The 18,327-nt window shown below is 45.1% G+C and overlaps 2 protein-coding genes across 6 annotated transcripts in view; one reads left to right on the top strand and one right to left on the bottom strand.

Annotated features, from left to right (window-relative positions):
- Positions 1-8,361, bottom strand: part of Pns (DENN domain containing pinstripe) — a 62,435-nt gene extending 54,074 nt beyond the window's left edge. For all 4 annotated transcript variants that reach the window (XM_077673984.1, XM_077673982.1, XM_077673985.1 and 1 more), the window contains exons 1-3: positions 8,153-8,361; positions 5,634-5,743; positions 4,447-4,617 (exon numbers count right to left, since the gene is read on the bottom strand). In XM_077673984.1, the coding sequence (XP_077530110.1) occupies positions 4,447-4,617; positions 5,634-5,743; positions 8,153-8,258 (387 nt within the window). In that variant the 5' untranslated portion in view covers positions 8,259-8,361. The remainder of the gene's footprint in view (positions 1-4,446; positions 4,618-5,633; positions 5,744-8,152) is intronic.
- Positions 8,362-8,398: 37 nt separating this feature from the next.
- LOC144142453 (adenosine 5'-monophosphoramidase HINT2-like) lies at positions 8,399-17,343 on the top strand. 2 transcript variants are annotated; one of them, XM_077673986.1, is made up of 5 exons: positions 8,399-8,555; positions 9,037-9,165; positions 11,557-11,661; positions 15,049-15,121; positions 17,180-17,343. In XM_077673986.1, the coding sequence occupies exons 1-5, from the start codon at positions 8,427-8,429 to the stop codon at positions 17,269-17,271; spliced, it is 528 nt and encodes a 175-aa protein (XP_077530112.1). In that variant the 5' UTR covers positions 8,399-8,426; the 3' UTR covers positions 17,272-17,343. The 2 variants fall into 2 exon arrangements, with proteins under 2 accessions (XP_077530112.1, XP_077530113.1); XM_077673987.1 differs by lacking the exon at positions 8,399-8,555 and adding an exon at positions 8,819-8,947.
- The last annotated feature ends 984 nt before the right edge of the window (positions 17,344-18,327 follow it).

The following is an 18,327-nucleotide window of genomic DNA, read 5'->3' as shown; positions in this document are numbered from 1 at the left end:
TTAAAGTGCATTCTACCACTCAGTTCACACAGAATTCAATGGTGAAACGGAAGTTTTCTTGCAATGCGAAGCTGGCATTTCGCCCTTGGATATCTTGGCACCCAGAACAGGTACAGCTGTATTTTTTTTTGCTTCTGATACCGTAATGTGTGGAGAATACAATTTTGGCAACAAATTTTTTAAACGGAGGCTTTGGAAAATTATTATTGTGTTCAATTTACACCACCTGCGAGCCATTTCTGGCAGAGCATGGGAGGAGTGAAGTTCAGTGTGTCTCAAAATGATTCACTGTGTTGTAAAATGACCAAAAATAGCTAAACCAAAAAAGTTCTTCCAACGTTGTATTCTTTAGTCATTTGTCTGCCTAGCCACGGGGCAATCACCATTCTGTGTGTAGCGGTTATTTCGTAACTGTGACCTAAAAAAATGGCAAGTAATCATTAATTATCTAAAAAAAATAAACAACTTGCAAGAAATCTAATTGAAGATTTGAAATCACAATATGTATCTCCATATTACTGTGCAGTTTTATTAAAATTGGTTAGTAAATAAAAAAAATAGCTCTAAGACCTACTACAGTCGAGTCCACTTATACCGATACCGTTTATAACAATATATCGGATATAACGATAACCAGCTATGGCACCGTTAACTTTTGTATTCTTTCTATGGTAAAATAAACCGCTTATTACAATGCTTCAGTGCCACGCTATCGGATACAACGATCGAATCCGGTTATATTGTGCACCAAAAGTGCAATAATGACGACTCTAATTACGCGGTCGCGCAGCCTACTCGGGTAGTGTCTTCGTAGGAGGCCCAATGCGTGACGCACTCCCTCGGGGACTTTGTTTCCGCCAAGGACATTTACCTCAGCTAGATGAAGCACCTGTAGATGCTCTTGAATAAGATTTGCGCTAGCTTCACCCGCGGCAAACAAAGGTGACCGACTGTGGTTTCTTTTCCGCAAATTTGTAGTGGTACAACCTTGCTGGCATGCGAATGAAATGTTTTGAGCTCTGTTCCGTCTTTTTATTTGACAACCCGCTTATAACAATTATCGGTTATAGCAATGGGATTTCCTTGGCACTTGGATATTGCTATAAGTGGACTAGACTGTAATCCCATCTCTCGATATTCATTCTGTTAGCCTCGTGACGCACTTGTTGCCGGTTCGTCTCCCTACATGGCTGGCCCAAGTAAATTCCTTTCCTCTTAATTTGAACTATAATATCTTGAAAAAGGAGAAATGTAAGCGTGCTTTAGAGCACTAAAAAAATGCAACACCAAAACACTCCCCCACCATGGTCCCACTACAAGCGTGTACAGCACTTCCCGCTGAAATGAATTCCCACTGTACGACGCTGTGTTAGCACTTTAAGCATGAACGAAAGCCGACAAAGTCTTGTCCAGGTTCAGCCACCAACATGGGTGAACAAAATAGCGACCAGCAGAACCAGCAATGCCGCTAGAAAAGTTCAGCTTAATCGAGGCTAAACTAACAAATTTCAATTTTGTCTCTGTCAAAATGCGCTAACATGTGGAACTTTTTTGAAGAAAAATTAACAAGCAGGCTATTAGGCTTCCTCAGATAAATGTTCAGGATTGGCATAAACCATCCGCAAGCAGTACACCACTGTCTTGAGCACACAAGAATCTTCACCACTTCAGATTCATCCCAAATACCAACGAGACAGTAATTCACCGAAACAATGGATGAACAGAAACCGGCAGTCAGAGCGACTTGGAATTTTTAACACGAAAGTGTTTTCTGCCGAGATCCACCAAGATCTGACTGACGTCATATCCGTCACGGAAGTGACATTGCTAGAAAAACGTGGCCACGGAGCAAGATATAAAGAGGAGCGCCGACTGTGGCCCAGAAAAAATCGTTTGCTCGGGCCGATAATGTCCACGCGCCGCCGGCCGCCCAGCTTTCCCTTTGCTCTCTTCCTCCTTCGTTCGCCCTCTCGTCGCTGTGCCTCTGTACATGGCTCTTCCCTTCTTCGCTCTCCCCAGAGGCATCTTTTCTTGCGCAGCGACGTCTGTCTTATGCCTGTCCTACTACGCAGGAGGCATGCGTGCCGCGCGGAATTTAAACACCCGTGCGCGGCCGCAATAGACGGTGCAGATAATCGCACGCCGCCACATACATGGCGATCGCTTATTCCCGGAATGTTTATTCTGACATTATGAAGATCCACTAAAAATATTGTACTAACCCAGTACATGTAAGCGCAACTGAACGACGACGACTTCAGAAGCACCAAAGAATGAGCAAGAGTAATATGGAACGCCACAACATAGTCTAGCGTGATTCTGCTTACGACGAATCGATGCAGCGCAAAGGTTACCCTCTGTTGTTATCCCGCTCTCCGGCGGCGTGCTTAATTATTTATGCTGCTTCTGCACACTAACAACACTTACGAGGGTCGCCCGGAGTCTCCATCGGCAAACGGCAATGATGCACATTTCTGTGCCAATGACTGAATTGGACGGCTGCCCTGTTGTATCAAGTGCACAAAAACACTGTCAGCTTGATAAGGAACCTAAGAATATCAAACGCATACTTCATTTTAACTCATGCCGCAACTTACCACCCGATATTCACTGTCGCTCTACGGTCGTGTTATCTCGTCAATAACACCGCGACTCCAAATAAAATGCTGCGATTTGTATGGCTGCAATTTTTTGGCCTACCAGGGTTCCCGGCGTTTTTTTTGTTTTTTTTTAAGCGGCTGACCAGCAAAACAACCGGCTCGTTAACCCTTTTCTTTCGGCGAGTTATCGCGAAATGAAGGCTTCTGAAAAGACCGCACTGTCAGGGACTTGATCTTGAGCAGATTGCTACGTCGCGGGCAGTCGCGGGTGATGTTATCGCATTTCTGTTCTTTTCTGATGAGCGTGTAAGTGCCGGCCCGTGTTCTAGGCACACTCTGTTTTGGACGCAAGTTGCAGAACTGCGAGAAAGCTGAGGAAACATTTATAATCGCTAGTGATCAAAACCAATTGCTCCTTTGGCCTTTTGTAAAACCTGTTAAAACACAGCCAAATTGGTATTCCCAAATTTACAAAACGGAGCCACATTTTCGGCAAGCACCGCGCAAAAGGTAGTGTTTGTATAGCAGCCATATGTTTGTGTGTGGTCTCTATATTTTGTTTTCCCGCCATGCAAACCAATCCTTAACGTATCTTTGCCGTACGGCCACTCAATTCCTTCGGGTCCGGGTTACCCAGAACGTGCTGTCGAACAAGTTAATCAACTGTGCGAAGGAGGCGTGCCATGAACGCGAAGCGGCGCCAAAGCAGGCCTAAAGCAGTCCGTGCCCAAAACTACCGTCGCCGAAGCAGACGACAGAGCCGACGGAATGCGTTCCGCCAACTCGCCCGCCGGCGCACGGGGAACGCCGGCCGCTTAGCCGCCGCCGGCCCCATTCGCTGCGCCATCTACATTGTGCTCCGCGAGTTATGGACATTAAGAGCCCGCCGGAGAGAGCGAAGTCGGCGCTCCTGTTTATCTTGCTCCGTGAACGCGGCTGTGCCAGGATTCAAGCCGGGTGCTCCGTCGCCGCAACGGGAGGTACCAGACGCTTTACCGACTCCGCTACGAGCTAAAGCGCAGGCAGCTGTATGAATGCGCCATATATTTTTCCTATGAACTCCTCTATTTTGATGGTGCTGCCGTCTACGAGAGGTGAAGTGAAGTAGTGCATCAAGATGCTAATGAGCGCCGACAGTTGGTGCCAGCTGAGCTCGTCGCAACGCAATCTTCTGCCGTACACTCCACGAAGCAGGGACGCCGTGGTCGCACATTTGCGAAAGCGACACGCCAGCAGGTTGTCGCTCACCAAGCACACCCACAAGACAGCCCCACAAATCATGCTATTTCACTGCAGCGGATCGTGAGTTCAAATGATTTGCTGGTTTCGTTCGCATGGTTTGCGACCGCGTGTGGTTCCATTCGGGTTTACGCCGTGCTCTGGCGCGTGCAATCCAGTGTCTAATGTTGATAAGTCTGACGGTGCCATACCAGTGAAATATAAATATCGATGCCAAATAAACATTCAACTGATCCTGTGAAGGCACATCTCACTTTTGTGTCTTAGTGATTCCTACGAAAGAGGGATCAACCACCTTTTTGTTTGTACAGGAGACCCCAAAGTGAGTGTGAGGTTCCCAACAATATATAAATGCAATATATAGATGCATTTCATTACGAGCCTCTTCTTGAAGGTACAAACTACAGAATTCCTTTCTTCAAATTAAACTTCAAGGAGGGTGGAATTAACAAACCCAAGAGAAAAACAAAGAGGCAACAAACACGGCCTAAAGATGAACACCCTCGAGAGTCTCATGCCACGAGGCACACCTCACAAATTCTTTCCACAAAGGAATCATCCATCCCCTGAACAGACACCCCCCTCCTGCGAAAGTGGCGGATCTCACCTGCAGCGTCTGCATGGCGGAGCAGATCTGCCGGTCGGTGACCTCCTCGTAGAAGGTGAGCGTCTGGCCGTAGGTTCGCGACCCGTCCTCCCGGGTGATGATGAACGGGTGAAAGAAGGGCTCGCGCGTGTGCTTCTGCGTCCGGAAGGAGAGCCCGTGCGGCAGGCACAGCTGCGCCAAGAGTGAAACGCAAAAGAGAGCGATGTCAAAATGACGTCCGAGGACACAGCGCCCATCACGCTATGTCACACAGGGTGTTTGATTTTAGCCGGAACAATGTTTATCTGGAACAAATTTAAACGGAACAATATTTACCTAAGACGGCATTTAGCTGGAACAATGATTTTAGCCGGAACAAACATGAACGATTGATGAGTGAAAACAAATTTAAATGAAACAATATTTACCTAAGACAGCATTTAGCTGGAACAATGATTTTAGCCGGAACAAACATAGAAAACGGTAAATGAGTGAAAGCAGGAGATGGCAAATGACCAGAGAGGACACTGCTGCTGTCACTCCGGTCGTGTTAGACTGATTTTCACTGGAACAGCATTCAAGTGGAACAATATTTTGCTGTAACAATGTTTAGCTAGAACGACGATTTCAGCTGGAAAAAACATGACAAAAAGAAGATAAACTTGTTTTTTTGTCTGCGGGTTGCCCAACTGAGAAGCCACCACAAAACACAATAAAAATAAATGGCATGATTAGCTTAAAACCAACTGTTTCATTTCTCTAACAATGATTTTAATCGAAAAAAAAAAAAAAAACAAGACAAACAGTAGATTAACCCGTTTCTCGTACGGGCTGACATATCTCGCCAACCAACCGAGACCTCAACAAAAGTCGCACCATTAAATAAGACCAATTGTTCCATTTCTTAAATTAAAAATATTTTGCAGCACCTGCTAGAAAATCAGGGCCAGGCAAAAGATACAGACAGCCCACCTAAAATTATTCACTAACCCCTCTCGTGTGTCTGGGGTTTTTCACACCCCCAACACTGGCCCTGAAATGAATGGGCAATCCATGTACATTGCCCCGCCTGACCTTCAGTTGTGACTCTGCTAAGAAACTAGGAAGATAACTTTTCCTTTAAAAGCTCAGTTCAAAAGTAGTTGAGCAGTACAGCTTCAGCGGTAACAAGTGGAACACCCAGACCCCACATGCCAATTAGCACTCACCATGCCGATGGCACTGGGGTCGAATGGGTTCCAGGGTACATTTTCCGGGTAGTGCGCTAGGACCTTGCCCTTGTAGCAGCGGTCCAATGGCGTGAAGTGCAAGTGGTCACCTGGCAAAGGGGAGAATCAACAATTTGTGCGATTTCCTTGGTGTACCGCAAGGTTCAGTACTGGGCCCCATGATATTGAAACACACACGTATTACGCACTGTTGGTGACACAGGATCTACTGAGCATTGTTTTCACACAGTACCTACTTGCTTTACGGCCAAAAATATATTTCAGGGCATGCATAACCCCTGCTCTGTGTAGAATATTTTGGTGAGACTTTTTGGTAAACGCTTATATCTTAAGGGTGGATACATTAGCGATTAAACTGTATTCTGTGTAGAAGAATATTCTAGAGCGACCTTTTGGTAAACATTGATATCTTACGGCTGGATGCATTAGCCATTAAACTGTACTAATCAGTTCATCATAAAGCCACAGCAAAGCAAGCGATAGTGCTGATTGGATGAGTGTAGTCCTTATCTATTGTGATTTTAGATGCGAAGCGCTGGAATAGAGATATTTTAAACGTGTTACCCCCACCTAAAAAACGAGAAAATCTAAATGGCGTGCGAACTGAATTCAGCTGGTTCGCACAGCATTTACTTTCACTCAAAATTCGTGCACATTGTGGCACAGAATGTGAAGTTCAAGTTCTTGCTGCTGACCCTAGACAAGTCCCATTTAATGCCAATGTAAAAAAAACCTAAGAAACCAAATATTTCAAGATTGCAATACAAGTGCTCAACAGAGCTGGGGTTAGATGCCTTTCAGAGCAAATACAGCGAGTCAAAATGCCGTCACGCATATGAACATTGAGCAAAGTGACAAACTTTCTGTTATGATAATATAATGAATATATAATTTTTCTTTTTTCCACTTTGTGAAACCTGGCAGAACAAGCAAACAAAAACTAGGTGAGACATCCAGACATCAAATGAAACAGCATGTAACAGCAAACAGAAGGAATTCTAAAACTGCTTCCTCATTTGAGTTCTCTACGGGTGAAATATTTGCTTCCTGCAAATTTTTCAATCACACCTATTGGGTGTCACAAATCAATTGTCTGCTGTACCACACATGCACTGGAGGTATCGATGCAAGAACAGAGACACCAAAAATTTATAGAACAACTGAGCAATGCAGTCAAATATTCGAGCCACAATCTGACTCAGAACAAGGCCAATAGATGAGTTATCGTACTACAATCGTTCAACAACAGCTTTCGGGCTTCCTGTTTGAAGGATCGCACTATAAGCGTACACGCCTCACCAACCACATGTGTTACTCCAGGAGTGGCAATTTATCAACATACGTGTCACAGAGAGGGACGCTGTTGCCATGGCAACTGTGAGGCTCAGATGAGTCACACATCTGACATGCAAGCTTGTGGAAAGGAAGTTGCTGGTACTCGACGCAAAAAGGAAAACAAAAAGACGAAAAAGTTTACAGGAACTGCACAAAAGGAAAGGAACGGTATTTTCCGACTGCAACGCGCCGCGATGTCTCCAGTCTCGCAACCGCCGGAAAGGTTGTCTCTGAAAAAAATATTCGCTAATAAATGCCGGGTCACAAGACTGCCACAAAACTTTCGCATGCGTAGCCGAGCTCATGCAACAACGTGAGCACGGCAGTGTGTTAGTTGCGCAGGAGTTATCTCCGATCAGCGTTAACCTGATTAACACGTCCTTGTAATAACAAATCAATTCTAATTGCCAAATCAAAGCAGGGGCATTAGCGAGAAGTTCCGCGCCGCATTAAAATAAGCGCGAGCGAAGAGATATGTCGCAATGCGTAATTAGGAGAGGCAGAGGACTCAGGCCAGACCTGGAGTTATATTTAGAGAACGCGAGTTCACTGGGACTTCGATTTCTGGGACACCTAAAGTGATTTTTTTTTCTCTCGGCAGGATCACATTGTTCGTACGTGCAACTGCCAACAACCCTTACAAAGCGAAGTGATTTTTGCGTTACGAAACGTATGCCCGGGGGTCAAAAAACAGCCCCGACGCGAAAGGAATTTGAATATCCGGATTTCGGGGAAACTGAATGGAAAGTGAGAGTTGCGAGGCTCGCTGACAGGTTGTGGCGGGCTGTTTCCTGACCGATATCCGCTGCCGAGGTCACACATCGGTAAAAAAATGTCCTACATGCTTAAGAACTTTACACAGAACATTCCAGCAAGCAGCCACGCGCGATCGCGTGATGGGACTGGATATTTTGCGAAAAAAATGTGCAGCGTCAAGTGCGCTTCAAAAAGGAGGAAACAGTCGCGAGCATAAAAGACGCGGTTGTCGTCTTGCTTCCGAGCAGACGCAATGCGCAAAAACAAGTCACAAAATGGGGTAAGCAAAATTTTCTGTTGTTTCGAAGCGGTAAATAAAGAATCACCCGTATGAGGTATCTTAGCAAATTCGAGCAATACTTTTTCAAGATATCACACGGACACAACAAAAGTGCTTTGCGCCTTACCAGACAGCGCGTCCGGTTCGAGCCCGGAGTCGAGGTCTAGACCGCACACGACGAAGTAGTCGGCCAGGCGTTTTTCAGAAGCGAAGACCGAGCCCAAGGTAGTCATAGCTCCGTGCGAGGGAATAAGGTCCTAGGCACCCGACATCGCTTTCAGCTCGCTGCGTCCCATCTCCGCGCCGCCATGTTGCCCAGGCATTTAACGACGCCAGCGCGCATGCGCGAAACAGCGCCCGTAGCGCCAAAAAACGAAAACCGCACAAAGCGAAAACTCAACATGGCCGCGCTCAGGCTATCAGCTGATGTTGTGAGAAAAGTTAGTGTCGGAGGAGTTTCTCGTGGTTTGAGCGCCCATCGACAGAAATTTCCGGTTCTTAAAGGTCACAGGAGGCTTCTTTCGCTCACGGTGAGGTTTTACGTGCTTAATCGTGGGGTTTTTGTATTTCTTTGTGCACATTTTACGTCGTTCGGTGGTTCACATTCTAGAGGATCCAAGATTTTGAAAAAGTGTCATTCTTTAACGCGCTCCCCGGCGCTTTTGCCGAAAGTTTTATTAACTCGGGAATAATTAAATCTGCTTCCATAATTAGCCGGCGTTTAGAACATTTCTCAGAACGCCGTGTAATGTAAACATAAGCATAAACACGTGTTTCTGCACGCGGTAGCGCGGATCTAGATCAAAGGAAAAAGAAAGTGGTTGGCAAGACGCGCGCTAGAACGGGTTCTCGCTGCTGTTGCTTTTTATCCTCTCTCCGGCTGGCACGACGTCTGGGCTGTTTTGACGCGAATGTGATAATGGTGCGCTGATCGCATGCATTGATATCGCGACGCTTGCCGTGATGTGGTTGCTTTTCCTAAGTTGCCTTGTTGCTGCGGCGTTTATTCAGAGTTCCCGCTCCTCGAGCGATGAAGTCGAGAAGGCGAAGAATGCGACGCCATCGGCCGGGAAGCCGACCGTCTTCTCCAAGATTCTTGACGGAAGCATACCGGCCGACATAATTTACAAGGACAACAAGGTATGTATCCTGTGGCGGTCGTTCCGGTTTGCAGACTGCGAGCAGAACGAGTTCCCATTTTTATGCGCCTGCTCCAGAATGAAAACAAGCGTGCACGTTAGCGCTTTTCGCTGCTTCTGCATAGGTGGAATCGGCAGGCAGTTTACGGAGCATCGTTATTTTATGGTTATCAGTTGTGACAGGTACGTGAAGTACGTATATGCACACCTCAGTGACCGAATTGATAGTTGTTGATTAGCTAAGGTTGTAATTAATATGAAATATACTTTCCCTATAACTGTATAAAATTGTATCTGTTATGTACTGTCGTGATAAATCGAAATAGGAACGACGGAGGGCGTGGCTTTCAGTACATGTTGCACATCCTGGCGGTGGGCCGCATATGCGCAGCGCGAACAGTTATGAGAGTTCGTGACCAATGCTGATATGGAAAGACCATGGTATTTCCATCGTTTGCTGGGCGCTCAGCACGAAATAAAAAATAAAGGAATATATTTGTGTGCGCCGTTTTTACTCATCGCAGCAACAAAGGTAGATAACGCTTGTGTGAGTGGGCGCTGAACACGGTGGGAAAACAAATCAAACGCTTGCACGCCGAACGACGGTGTTTCCATATCAGCATTGGACACAAACTTTCGTAACTTGCTGGCACTGTGCATACGCGGCCCGTTGCCCGGATGCGCGGCTTGTACTGAAAGCCACGCGCTCCGTTGTTTGTATTTAAATTTATCGCGATAGTACAAAAAAATATGAGCGAATTGTTTCAGAAACGTCGGGTTCTTTATTGATTGTTCCTTAATTGGTTGGCGTCCGTGATAGACCTTTTTCCAGTACCGGTCCTCCTGGTGGACGTCATGGCGAACTAAAACTGGCAGTAAGGCACGGCCCCCAAAAAATTCGTGCACGAAGTATCCTGGTCCTGCAGTCCTTCTTGCACGCACCTGTCACCCATACCTTTCACATGAATGTCACAGTAGCAGGTGCACGTTCTTGATTGACTGATTGATTGATTTGATTGATTGTAGGGTTTAACGCGCCGATGCAACGCAGGCGATGAGGCGCGCCGTAGTGGAGGGCTCCGGATTAATTTTGACCACCTGGGGATCTTTAACGTGCGCCGAAATCTCGTACACACGGGCATTTTTGCTTTTCGCCTCCATCAGACTAGCGACCGCCACGGCCGGGAATCGAACCCGCGACCTCGTGCTCAGCAGCGCAACGCCTTAGCCACTGAGCCACCGCGGTGGGTCGGTGCACGTTCTCGCGAGTAATTTGCACTGGTGGAAGCGTCCCTTTTCCTTTACTTTTTTTTTTTAATTTTCGCTACTCCCTCACTGGCAGGCATGTGCTCGCAGTGCGGTCAGCCTCAAACGTCTTTGCCTCTTTCCTTAGAAAGACTTTTTTGTGTGACCGTTCGAAACCCCCCACGAGCTGTCGAAAGAGAAAAAATAAAAATGGGCAGCGCTAGACAACATAGCCGCTCCCCAAGCAGAAAGCTAAGGGGCGCCCTTTTGTTTATCTTGCCGGAGGCACCTGCGAAGAATGGCAGCCCACGCATGCGCAGATCGTTACTGGAAAAAGGTCCATTTTTACATTTCTTATACCCGTGTCACATGTACACGAAAAATGACATTAAGTGCTTAATGCCTTAAGTGCTAATGGCATTAATTCGCTGCTACATGCAAATGTCTAATGCCATTCGCTCTAATGTCATCTTTGGTTTTAGGAGTTCTGCACAACTCATTCGCCTTCACGAACTCCTTAAATCTGCCTGCTCTCGAATGCAATGGGCACCAAATTGAACCAGCGAAACTCTCGGCACCAGAGTGTTGACGCAAAAACGCAGCTGAGCTTTGAAATAAGGGATTTTTCGCCCCTTCTTGGTAGCGAAGTTCTGTAGGAGCTGAAGTTGTCTAGCGATAAAAGTCCGAACGTCATGTCTAGAATATTTCGGATTTGGCTACCGCTGGCAGGCAACGGCATCTCCTGGAGCCAGTTTTAGAAACGGCTCACACAATTTTTCCCCAAACACTATTTCTCATAATGTTCACAACTTAACTTTCACAAAAAACATTTGAAACCCTTGTAAGACGTTTTTCTCTAGGTTAAAACTGTTCAAATATGAGTTCATTTCTCTTTTTGGTCATTACCACCATCACGCCTAACACATTTAATGCCTTTGCGTTTTGGTGTGTAGCACGACCCGCCCAAATAATGCCATTCGGTTTCTTAAGGCCTTGAGCTCTTAATGTCATTTTTTATGCATGTGTGGCATGGGTTCTAGAGAGTGCGACATGCGCACAGTTTCAATTGGTGGCATACATAAAGTTTTGCTCGTGAAAAGAGCCCTAAAGCCCTGTATCTGTGTTCCTTTCCTTCGCCTTCGTCCAGTGCATCGCATTTCGGGATGCGAACCCACAAGCTCCTGTCCACTTTCTGGTCATCCCGAGGAAGCCGATTCCCATGCTGGACTCCGCGACTGATGCGGACGAGCAGGTGCAGTTTTCAGCGTTTACTATTTAGTGATGGCATCAGACGACAGCTTCGTAACACATGGCAACTACACTGGAGTCAACAAACAGAATACAAACTACACGTAATAAAACCACAATTGGGACGCCACACAACTGACTCACACAACAGATACACTGAAGTTGCCCTGGCTAAGCTGCGGATAGGCCACACACATGTAACGCACTCCCACCTGCTCACTGGATCTTTGCGACCCATGTGTAGCAGGTGTGGACAGGGCCTATCCGTAGTTCACATACTAATCACATGCAAGGCACTTGACACAACACGACACAAACATTTCCCTGAATTGTATAGACGACACGTTCCACTGCACCCATCATACTTTTTAGCCGACGAACCAATGTTTTCTAGTCTACATGTTCTTAAGTTTTTAGCTGAGGTAGAATTTCTGCAGCTCTTGTCATATCATGTGTAATCATCCTGGCCCTATTACACCAGCCATCTCCATTGTGTTTTATATTGCGTCATTTTTACGTTTACTCGCAGGTTTTAGTATTTAAGGTCTTATCTACCTTTAAATAACCTCTTCTCTGGTGCTGTTTGCCTTTGTCGGCCTTGCGCCATTAAACACCAACCATCATCATCAACTATTTAGTGATAATTACATCACCAAACACTTGCAGTGTGGCCGATTACATTACTGCCTTTCATGGAGGGAAGAAAAGCTTAGAGGAGGCCCCGACGTCACTTCTGCTGAAGCCGGAAATGCCATTTTCGAAGGTCTCCCTTTTTCTTTTTGAAACCTTCAGAAAGCGCAGCACTGAAAAAACGCGACACGAACAAAGGGAATGCAGGACGAGTGCTTACTCACAACTAAAGTTTAATCAGAAAAGACGAAGAACATATACCCTCCCAGTCACCACACCACCCATGCGTCATCTATAATCAGATGGGAACAACCCAAAAACCACAAACAATAAAAACCCACAAAAACAGAAACAAACACCTACGTCATCAAATGCCACATGGTGTACAAAGTCAATGACTACCAATCGTCACATCTTGCAAAACATTGCGGCAAATGGCGGCACCGTGGTGGGTGTAGGCCGCTTTTCTATGATGCGAAGATTGTGTTGAAGCATGTGCTGCAGTTGACGCGGGAAGTTGCTGAGACTTTCAAGATAACCAAGAGAGGGGATGGTTGTGTCAGTCAGGCATCCATTGCTTTACACGAGAAAGAGATTCCGTATCTTGTTAGTCATTGAGTTGTACACCATGTGGCAGTTGAAGATGTAGGTGTTTGGTTTTGTTTTTGTGGGTTTTTTATCGTTGTTTGTGGTTTTTGGGGTGTTCCTATCTGACTATAGAACACGCATGCGTGGTATGGTGACCAGTATATGTTCTTCGTCTTTTCTGATTAAACTTTAGTTTTGAGTAAACGCTCGTCCTGTTTTCCTTTTGTTCGTGTCATATTTTTTCAGTGTTGCGCTTTCTGAAGGTTTCAAAATGCAAACTGTCCGCAAATTGGAACGCAGCCTAAGAGATGAGTCTAGAAGGAGAAGGTCCATTAATCCAATGGAGGGATGAAATAAAGAAATTAGGGGTAAACTAGACTTGAGCGGTGCATGACAGGAGCAGTTGGAGGTCAGTGGGAGAGGCCTTCGTTCTGCAGTGGAACTGAGCAGGATGATGATGATGATGATGATGATGAACGCTGGGTTGGAAGTTCTTTAAGCATGTTGAGCAGTATTTTAATGCTTTTAATAACTTGTCAGTTTGCAGTTTCTGTGCATGCCGTGACTGCCTGCTGTCTTGCATGTATCTGCCTGAGCTGCTCGAAGCTCTACATGCTACTATCAGGTCAATCACAGTTTGAACCTACTGTATTCTGTGAAGTCTGAAGAGATGCAGGTGAGGGAAGGGGAATGCAGAATCCATAGAGGTTTGAGGTGACGTAACAGGAGGGCAGGGAATCTACTGGTGCAATCAAAAGTAAAAGGAGCACTGGTTCGGGAATTTGGGATAACTTCTCTCCTATGCCGCGGTCAGCACTAAGTGCGTGTGTGCGGATGGATTTGAGGATAGAAGAACTTCAGTAAAAAAAGTCTCTTCAAGGATCCCGTTTAGGCGTGTTGTAGAGAAATGCTCTTAAGGGGGGGCACTGGTCTTAAAACAACTTCGTTTAATTTTCAAGTAAACTTTGTGAAACGTGTCAGTCTTGCTGCATTTTTCCCACTGATTTCAAATATGCCATTTTTTTCAGCTGGTCAATTAGTTCCCAAGATAATTGGTGATGCTTAGTCATTTTTTGTCAAACAAGTTGGTCGTAAGACTGCTCTAATATTTATCTTTCAATACTATGAACTCTGGTGAATGCAACAATCGAAGCAGTTTTTTGATGCACCACTTGGAACTGATAGCACCAGTGGCAAGGAACCATTTTGAGTGCCCATTTCAGACCGAAGTTTAGTGAGCTGTAAAATTAGTTCCAAGTGATGCATAAAAAAACTGCTTCGATTATTGCATTCACCAGGGTTCATAGTATTAGAAAATACAAAGATTACAGTTTTATGACCAACACTGTTTTGTCTGTTGTTTGACCGAAAATGGCTGAGTATCTCTAATTATCTTGGGAACTGATTGACCAGCTGAAAAAATAATGGCATATTTGAAATCAGTGGTAAAAAAGCAGCAAAACTGACAAGTTTCACAAAGTTTGCTTGAAAATTAAACGAAGTTGTTTTAAGACCATTGTCCCGGGACCCCTTAAAATCTCCAGACCATGCTCTGTTTACTTTTGCCTTTACCTGTACAGCTTTGGAACTGTATAGAACGTGAAAGTCATTGTGTGAAGTCTGCATTCTACTCCAGGCAAATGATAACCGGTGTTTGTGCTTCTGCTATAGGAGCAAGCACATTTTGGTTTACAGGAGTCCTTTTTTTTAACACGAAAGTGTTTTATTCCCGGATACACAAACATTTGACTGATGTCATATCCGTCACGGACGTGATGCCAGTACAACGAAGCAAGCGGCCTATAAATGGTGCACCCCTGCACACAGGGTCTTCTTGCGGGGAAGCAACCTTTACTACTAAAAAGTGTGTTATACTTAGGTTATTTAGGTTCGTTTTCAGGTTTTATATTTTAATACGGAAGTGTTTTTTGCCGGGATACACCAATATTTCACTGACGTCATATCCGTCACGGAAATGACGCAAGCACACCTTTGCCGAAGCGACCCACCAGAAGGACGTCGCTCGCCAAGCACACCCACAAGACAGCTGCTGAACTCAAGTCATGCTCAGCTGCAGATTGTACTGCACATTTCACTTTCGTGTTTTGCTGATTCCTATGACAGAGGAATCAACCACAGTTTTTCATTTTGTTTTAATTGTCAACCCCTGCAGCTTCTGGGTCACCTGATGCTGACTGCGAAGAAAGTGGCCGCGCAAGAAAAGCTCAACAATGGCTACAGACTAGGTATCGCAGTGCCTGCTTTGCTTGCTACCTTTTCACTGGTCTTCCAACAGGGATTGTACAGGCATGGACAAATGATACACAATCACGAATTTATGAACCAGAACACTGAAATAGCGCAATTTCTTTAAGGGGGGGACATTGCTGGTCTTAAAACATCTTTTAATTTTTAAGTAAACTTCATGTAAGTTGTCAGTCGTGGTGTTTTTCCCACTGATTTCAAATAGGCCATTATTTTGTCAGTTGGTCAATTATTTCCCAAGATAATTAGGGATAATTAGCCGTTTTTGGTCAAGCAATAGACAAAACAGTGTTGGTCACATATTTTCAAATATTATGAACCCTGGTGTATGCAATAATCAATGCAGTTTTTTGATGTACCACTTGGAACTAGTTTTACTGCTCGTTAAATTTTGGTGGCACCAGTGGCAAGGGACCATTTTGAGTGCCCATTTAAAACACCGAAGTTTAATGAGCTGTAAAATTAGTTCCAAGCGATGTATCGAAAAACCAATTCTCTTTTGCATTCACCAGGGTTCATAGTATTGGAAAATAAAAAGATTTGGTTTTATGACCGGCATTCCTTTGTCTATTGTTTGACCAAAAATTGCTAATTATCTCTAATTATCTTGGGAACTAATTGACCAACTGAAAAAATAATGGCATATTTGAAATCAGTGGGGGGAAAACAGCAAGAGTGACAGGTTTCACGAAGTTTACTTGAAAATTAAAACAAGTTGTTTTAGGGCTGTCCCGCCTTAACAGGAACAAAGTTGGTTAATGTGGCTTTTCATTTATACCAGTAGCCCGCAATCATTTGACCTCCGCGAACAGTGTTTTTCCGTTTTGTGTGTTTCGGTTCTCATTTTCGTGTTTGCATTTCGTTTGTCCAAGACTGTACTCTCCACTATACTGATGGCCTACTCGCCAGCCCGCTGTTAGATGTACTGCCGATATACTCATGGGTTCTGTTTGTTGTATCACAGGCTTTGTTACAGAGCAAGGGCAGGAAAATGCCTTTGTGGTCAAGTTGCAACTGCGTATTTCGGGATCCAAGCTGGTCTAAATTACCCTGTGATGTGTTCCTTCAGCAGGCCTCATAACCTTTGTGCCGCTTCATTGTGTTAAACTGAAAGAGAACTCGCAGACATTACGCACAACGAAGGGACATAAGTACAGTAATCCCTCATTATAGCAAAATCGCTAACCAATACCAATATAACAAGCCTGTTGGAGACTTTGCCCAAATAGACAGTTCTACTTAGGAGCAACACTAGACCTCTGCAGATAACCCTCGTACGGAAATGAAACTGGCTGGCAAACAGCTGGTGCAAGACCGGTTTTACGCATTCTCCTTGTCGGAACTGGTATCTGGTGACTAGGTATCTTTTGACTTGCGTCAGAAGTTCTTATCGCAGAAATTGGGTTAGGGTATTATAAAATAACACCCAGTCACTTCTATAAACTGACTAGCAGGGAATTTCCCGATGCAGAAAAAAAATCAAAGTTGTTGTAGACTGTTTGTGAATGGTACTGTGGTAAGTAAGACTAAAGCACGACCTAAACCAACGTGCGCAAAGGCAATAAAACTGCCTAAAGTTATGAAATAAATTTCCAAACAGGCACTGCTTGATATTTTCAGCTGACTTGAATGGTTATCACTGTCAGAGTGTGAACCTTATGATTAAAAATTATCTTCTGAATCTGCATTCGTGCCCTGATAACAGAACCAAACGCTGATGCAGAGTAATTATGAGCAGCACGCCTTCTTCTTTGGCAGCAGTGATGCGCGATGGCCACACCCCTTTTTTCACACCCAGGCGATGCAAATGCGTGTCAAAAATTACGCTTTTATTGCAAAAATGAAAACAAAAAAGATTTAGAAAGAAAATTTTCTGAGCTAACCCCAAATAGCTTTATTTATTCCAGAAATGCTTGGAATACGAGGCATTGTTCAAATTGAATGATTGTGAACGCACACAGTAACGAAAGAGTTAAAGTTGTGTTTGCAAGAAAGTTCCGCGGAATAATGTGGCTAATTTTCTTTTCTTAAATTTGCAGTGATCAACAATGGGAAAGAAGGCGCCCAGTCCGTCTACCACCTTCACCTCCATGTCCTTGGAGGACGCCAGCTGGGATGGCCGCCTGGGTAGCCTCCAAATGGCTCCTCCATTTTTTCTTTCCTTCCTGTTTGTTAGAAATAAAGTTTGCTAGGAGTAAACAAGGTGGTGCTTACTCACCAGCTTTCTTATTAATTACTATTCTCTTTAAGGGGGGACGCGGCTTTCAACTTCGGAAAAATGACCAAAACATCGTTTTTTTTTTAACCCTCATATTCGGCTTCTATATTTCTTATTCTATGCGTCTGCAAAGTTTTTCCGCTGAGAAGCGTCGCAAAGTGGCATAAAAAATACTTTTGTCAGGCGCGGTGACAAACTATCAGCGCAAAAGGGCGAAAAAACGGCAATTTTCGGAGCGCTCTATCTCCGCAACGGTGCCACCGGGCGCGGCCATTTTGATATGGTTAGATCGGCCGAGCGTTCGTCTTTCCGGTTCCGCTCGTCTCTTTTATCTTCGTTCATTCACAAACGCACAAACGGCAGAAAAGAAACGACGCACAAACGAAGCTAGAAAAAGATGCTGAAGCGCTATTAGTCCTCCGGTCGGGGCGTTATACAACGACCCTCCTGATTGGATGTCGCGGGCGCAATGCAAGATGGCGGCTGCCTGAGCTGCGTAGCGAGTGGTTTGAGCTCATTTTCGCCGCTTCGCTCGGCCGAGTTTCTGTTCAATCTGGTATTCAACGCGAATATTATCGCGATGGGAATGCCATAGATAACGAGCCAGATGACGGGAAGTTGTGTGGCTGGAAAGGCGGAGGTCATCGAACGCTTCGTGGTGCGCGTGACTACCGTCGCCAGACCCTGGAGGGTGACGCGGTGTGTGCGCTTGCGATAGCGGTTCGTGGAGTGAACATTTAGTCGTATTTGCGACGTTTACACGCTTAGTTATTGCTGTGTTTTGACTGTGGGCTCGCTAGCCTTGAGAAAGAAACGGTCGACGCGTCAAACGCTGCGGCGCGCACGGCATAGCCTACGCGCCGACGCCGATGCTTTGAATGCCAAAAGTAGTAAAAAAAATTCCCTTGCACTGAAGTGAGTTATGCAGAATATTATACCAAGCTTCAAAGTAGCTCATTTGCATCCTAG

The sequence above is a fragment of the Haemaphysalis longicornis genome, unplaced genomic scaffold (assembly GCF_048455015.1).
Source record: "Haemaphysalis longicornis isolate Haplotype H1 unplaced genomic scaffold, Haemaphysalis longicornis Haplotype H1 scaffold_6, whole genome shotgun sequence".
In the NCBI taxonomy this organism is placed as follows: Eukaryota; Metazoa; Arthropoda; class Arachnida; order Ixodida; family Ixodidae; genus Haemaphysalis; species Haemaphysalis longicornis.
Note: the sequence above shows the minus strand (reverse complement) of the source record. Positions and strands in the feature narration are given on the sequence as shown.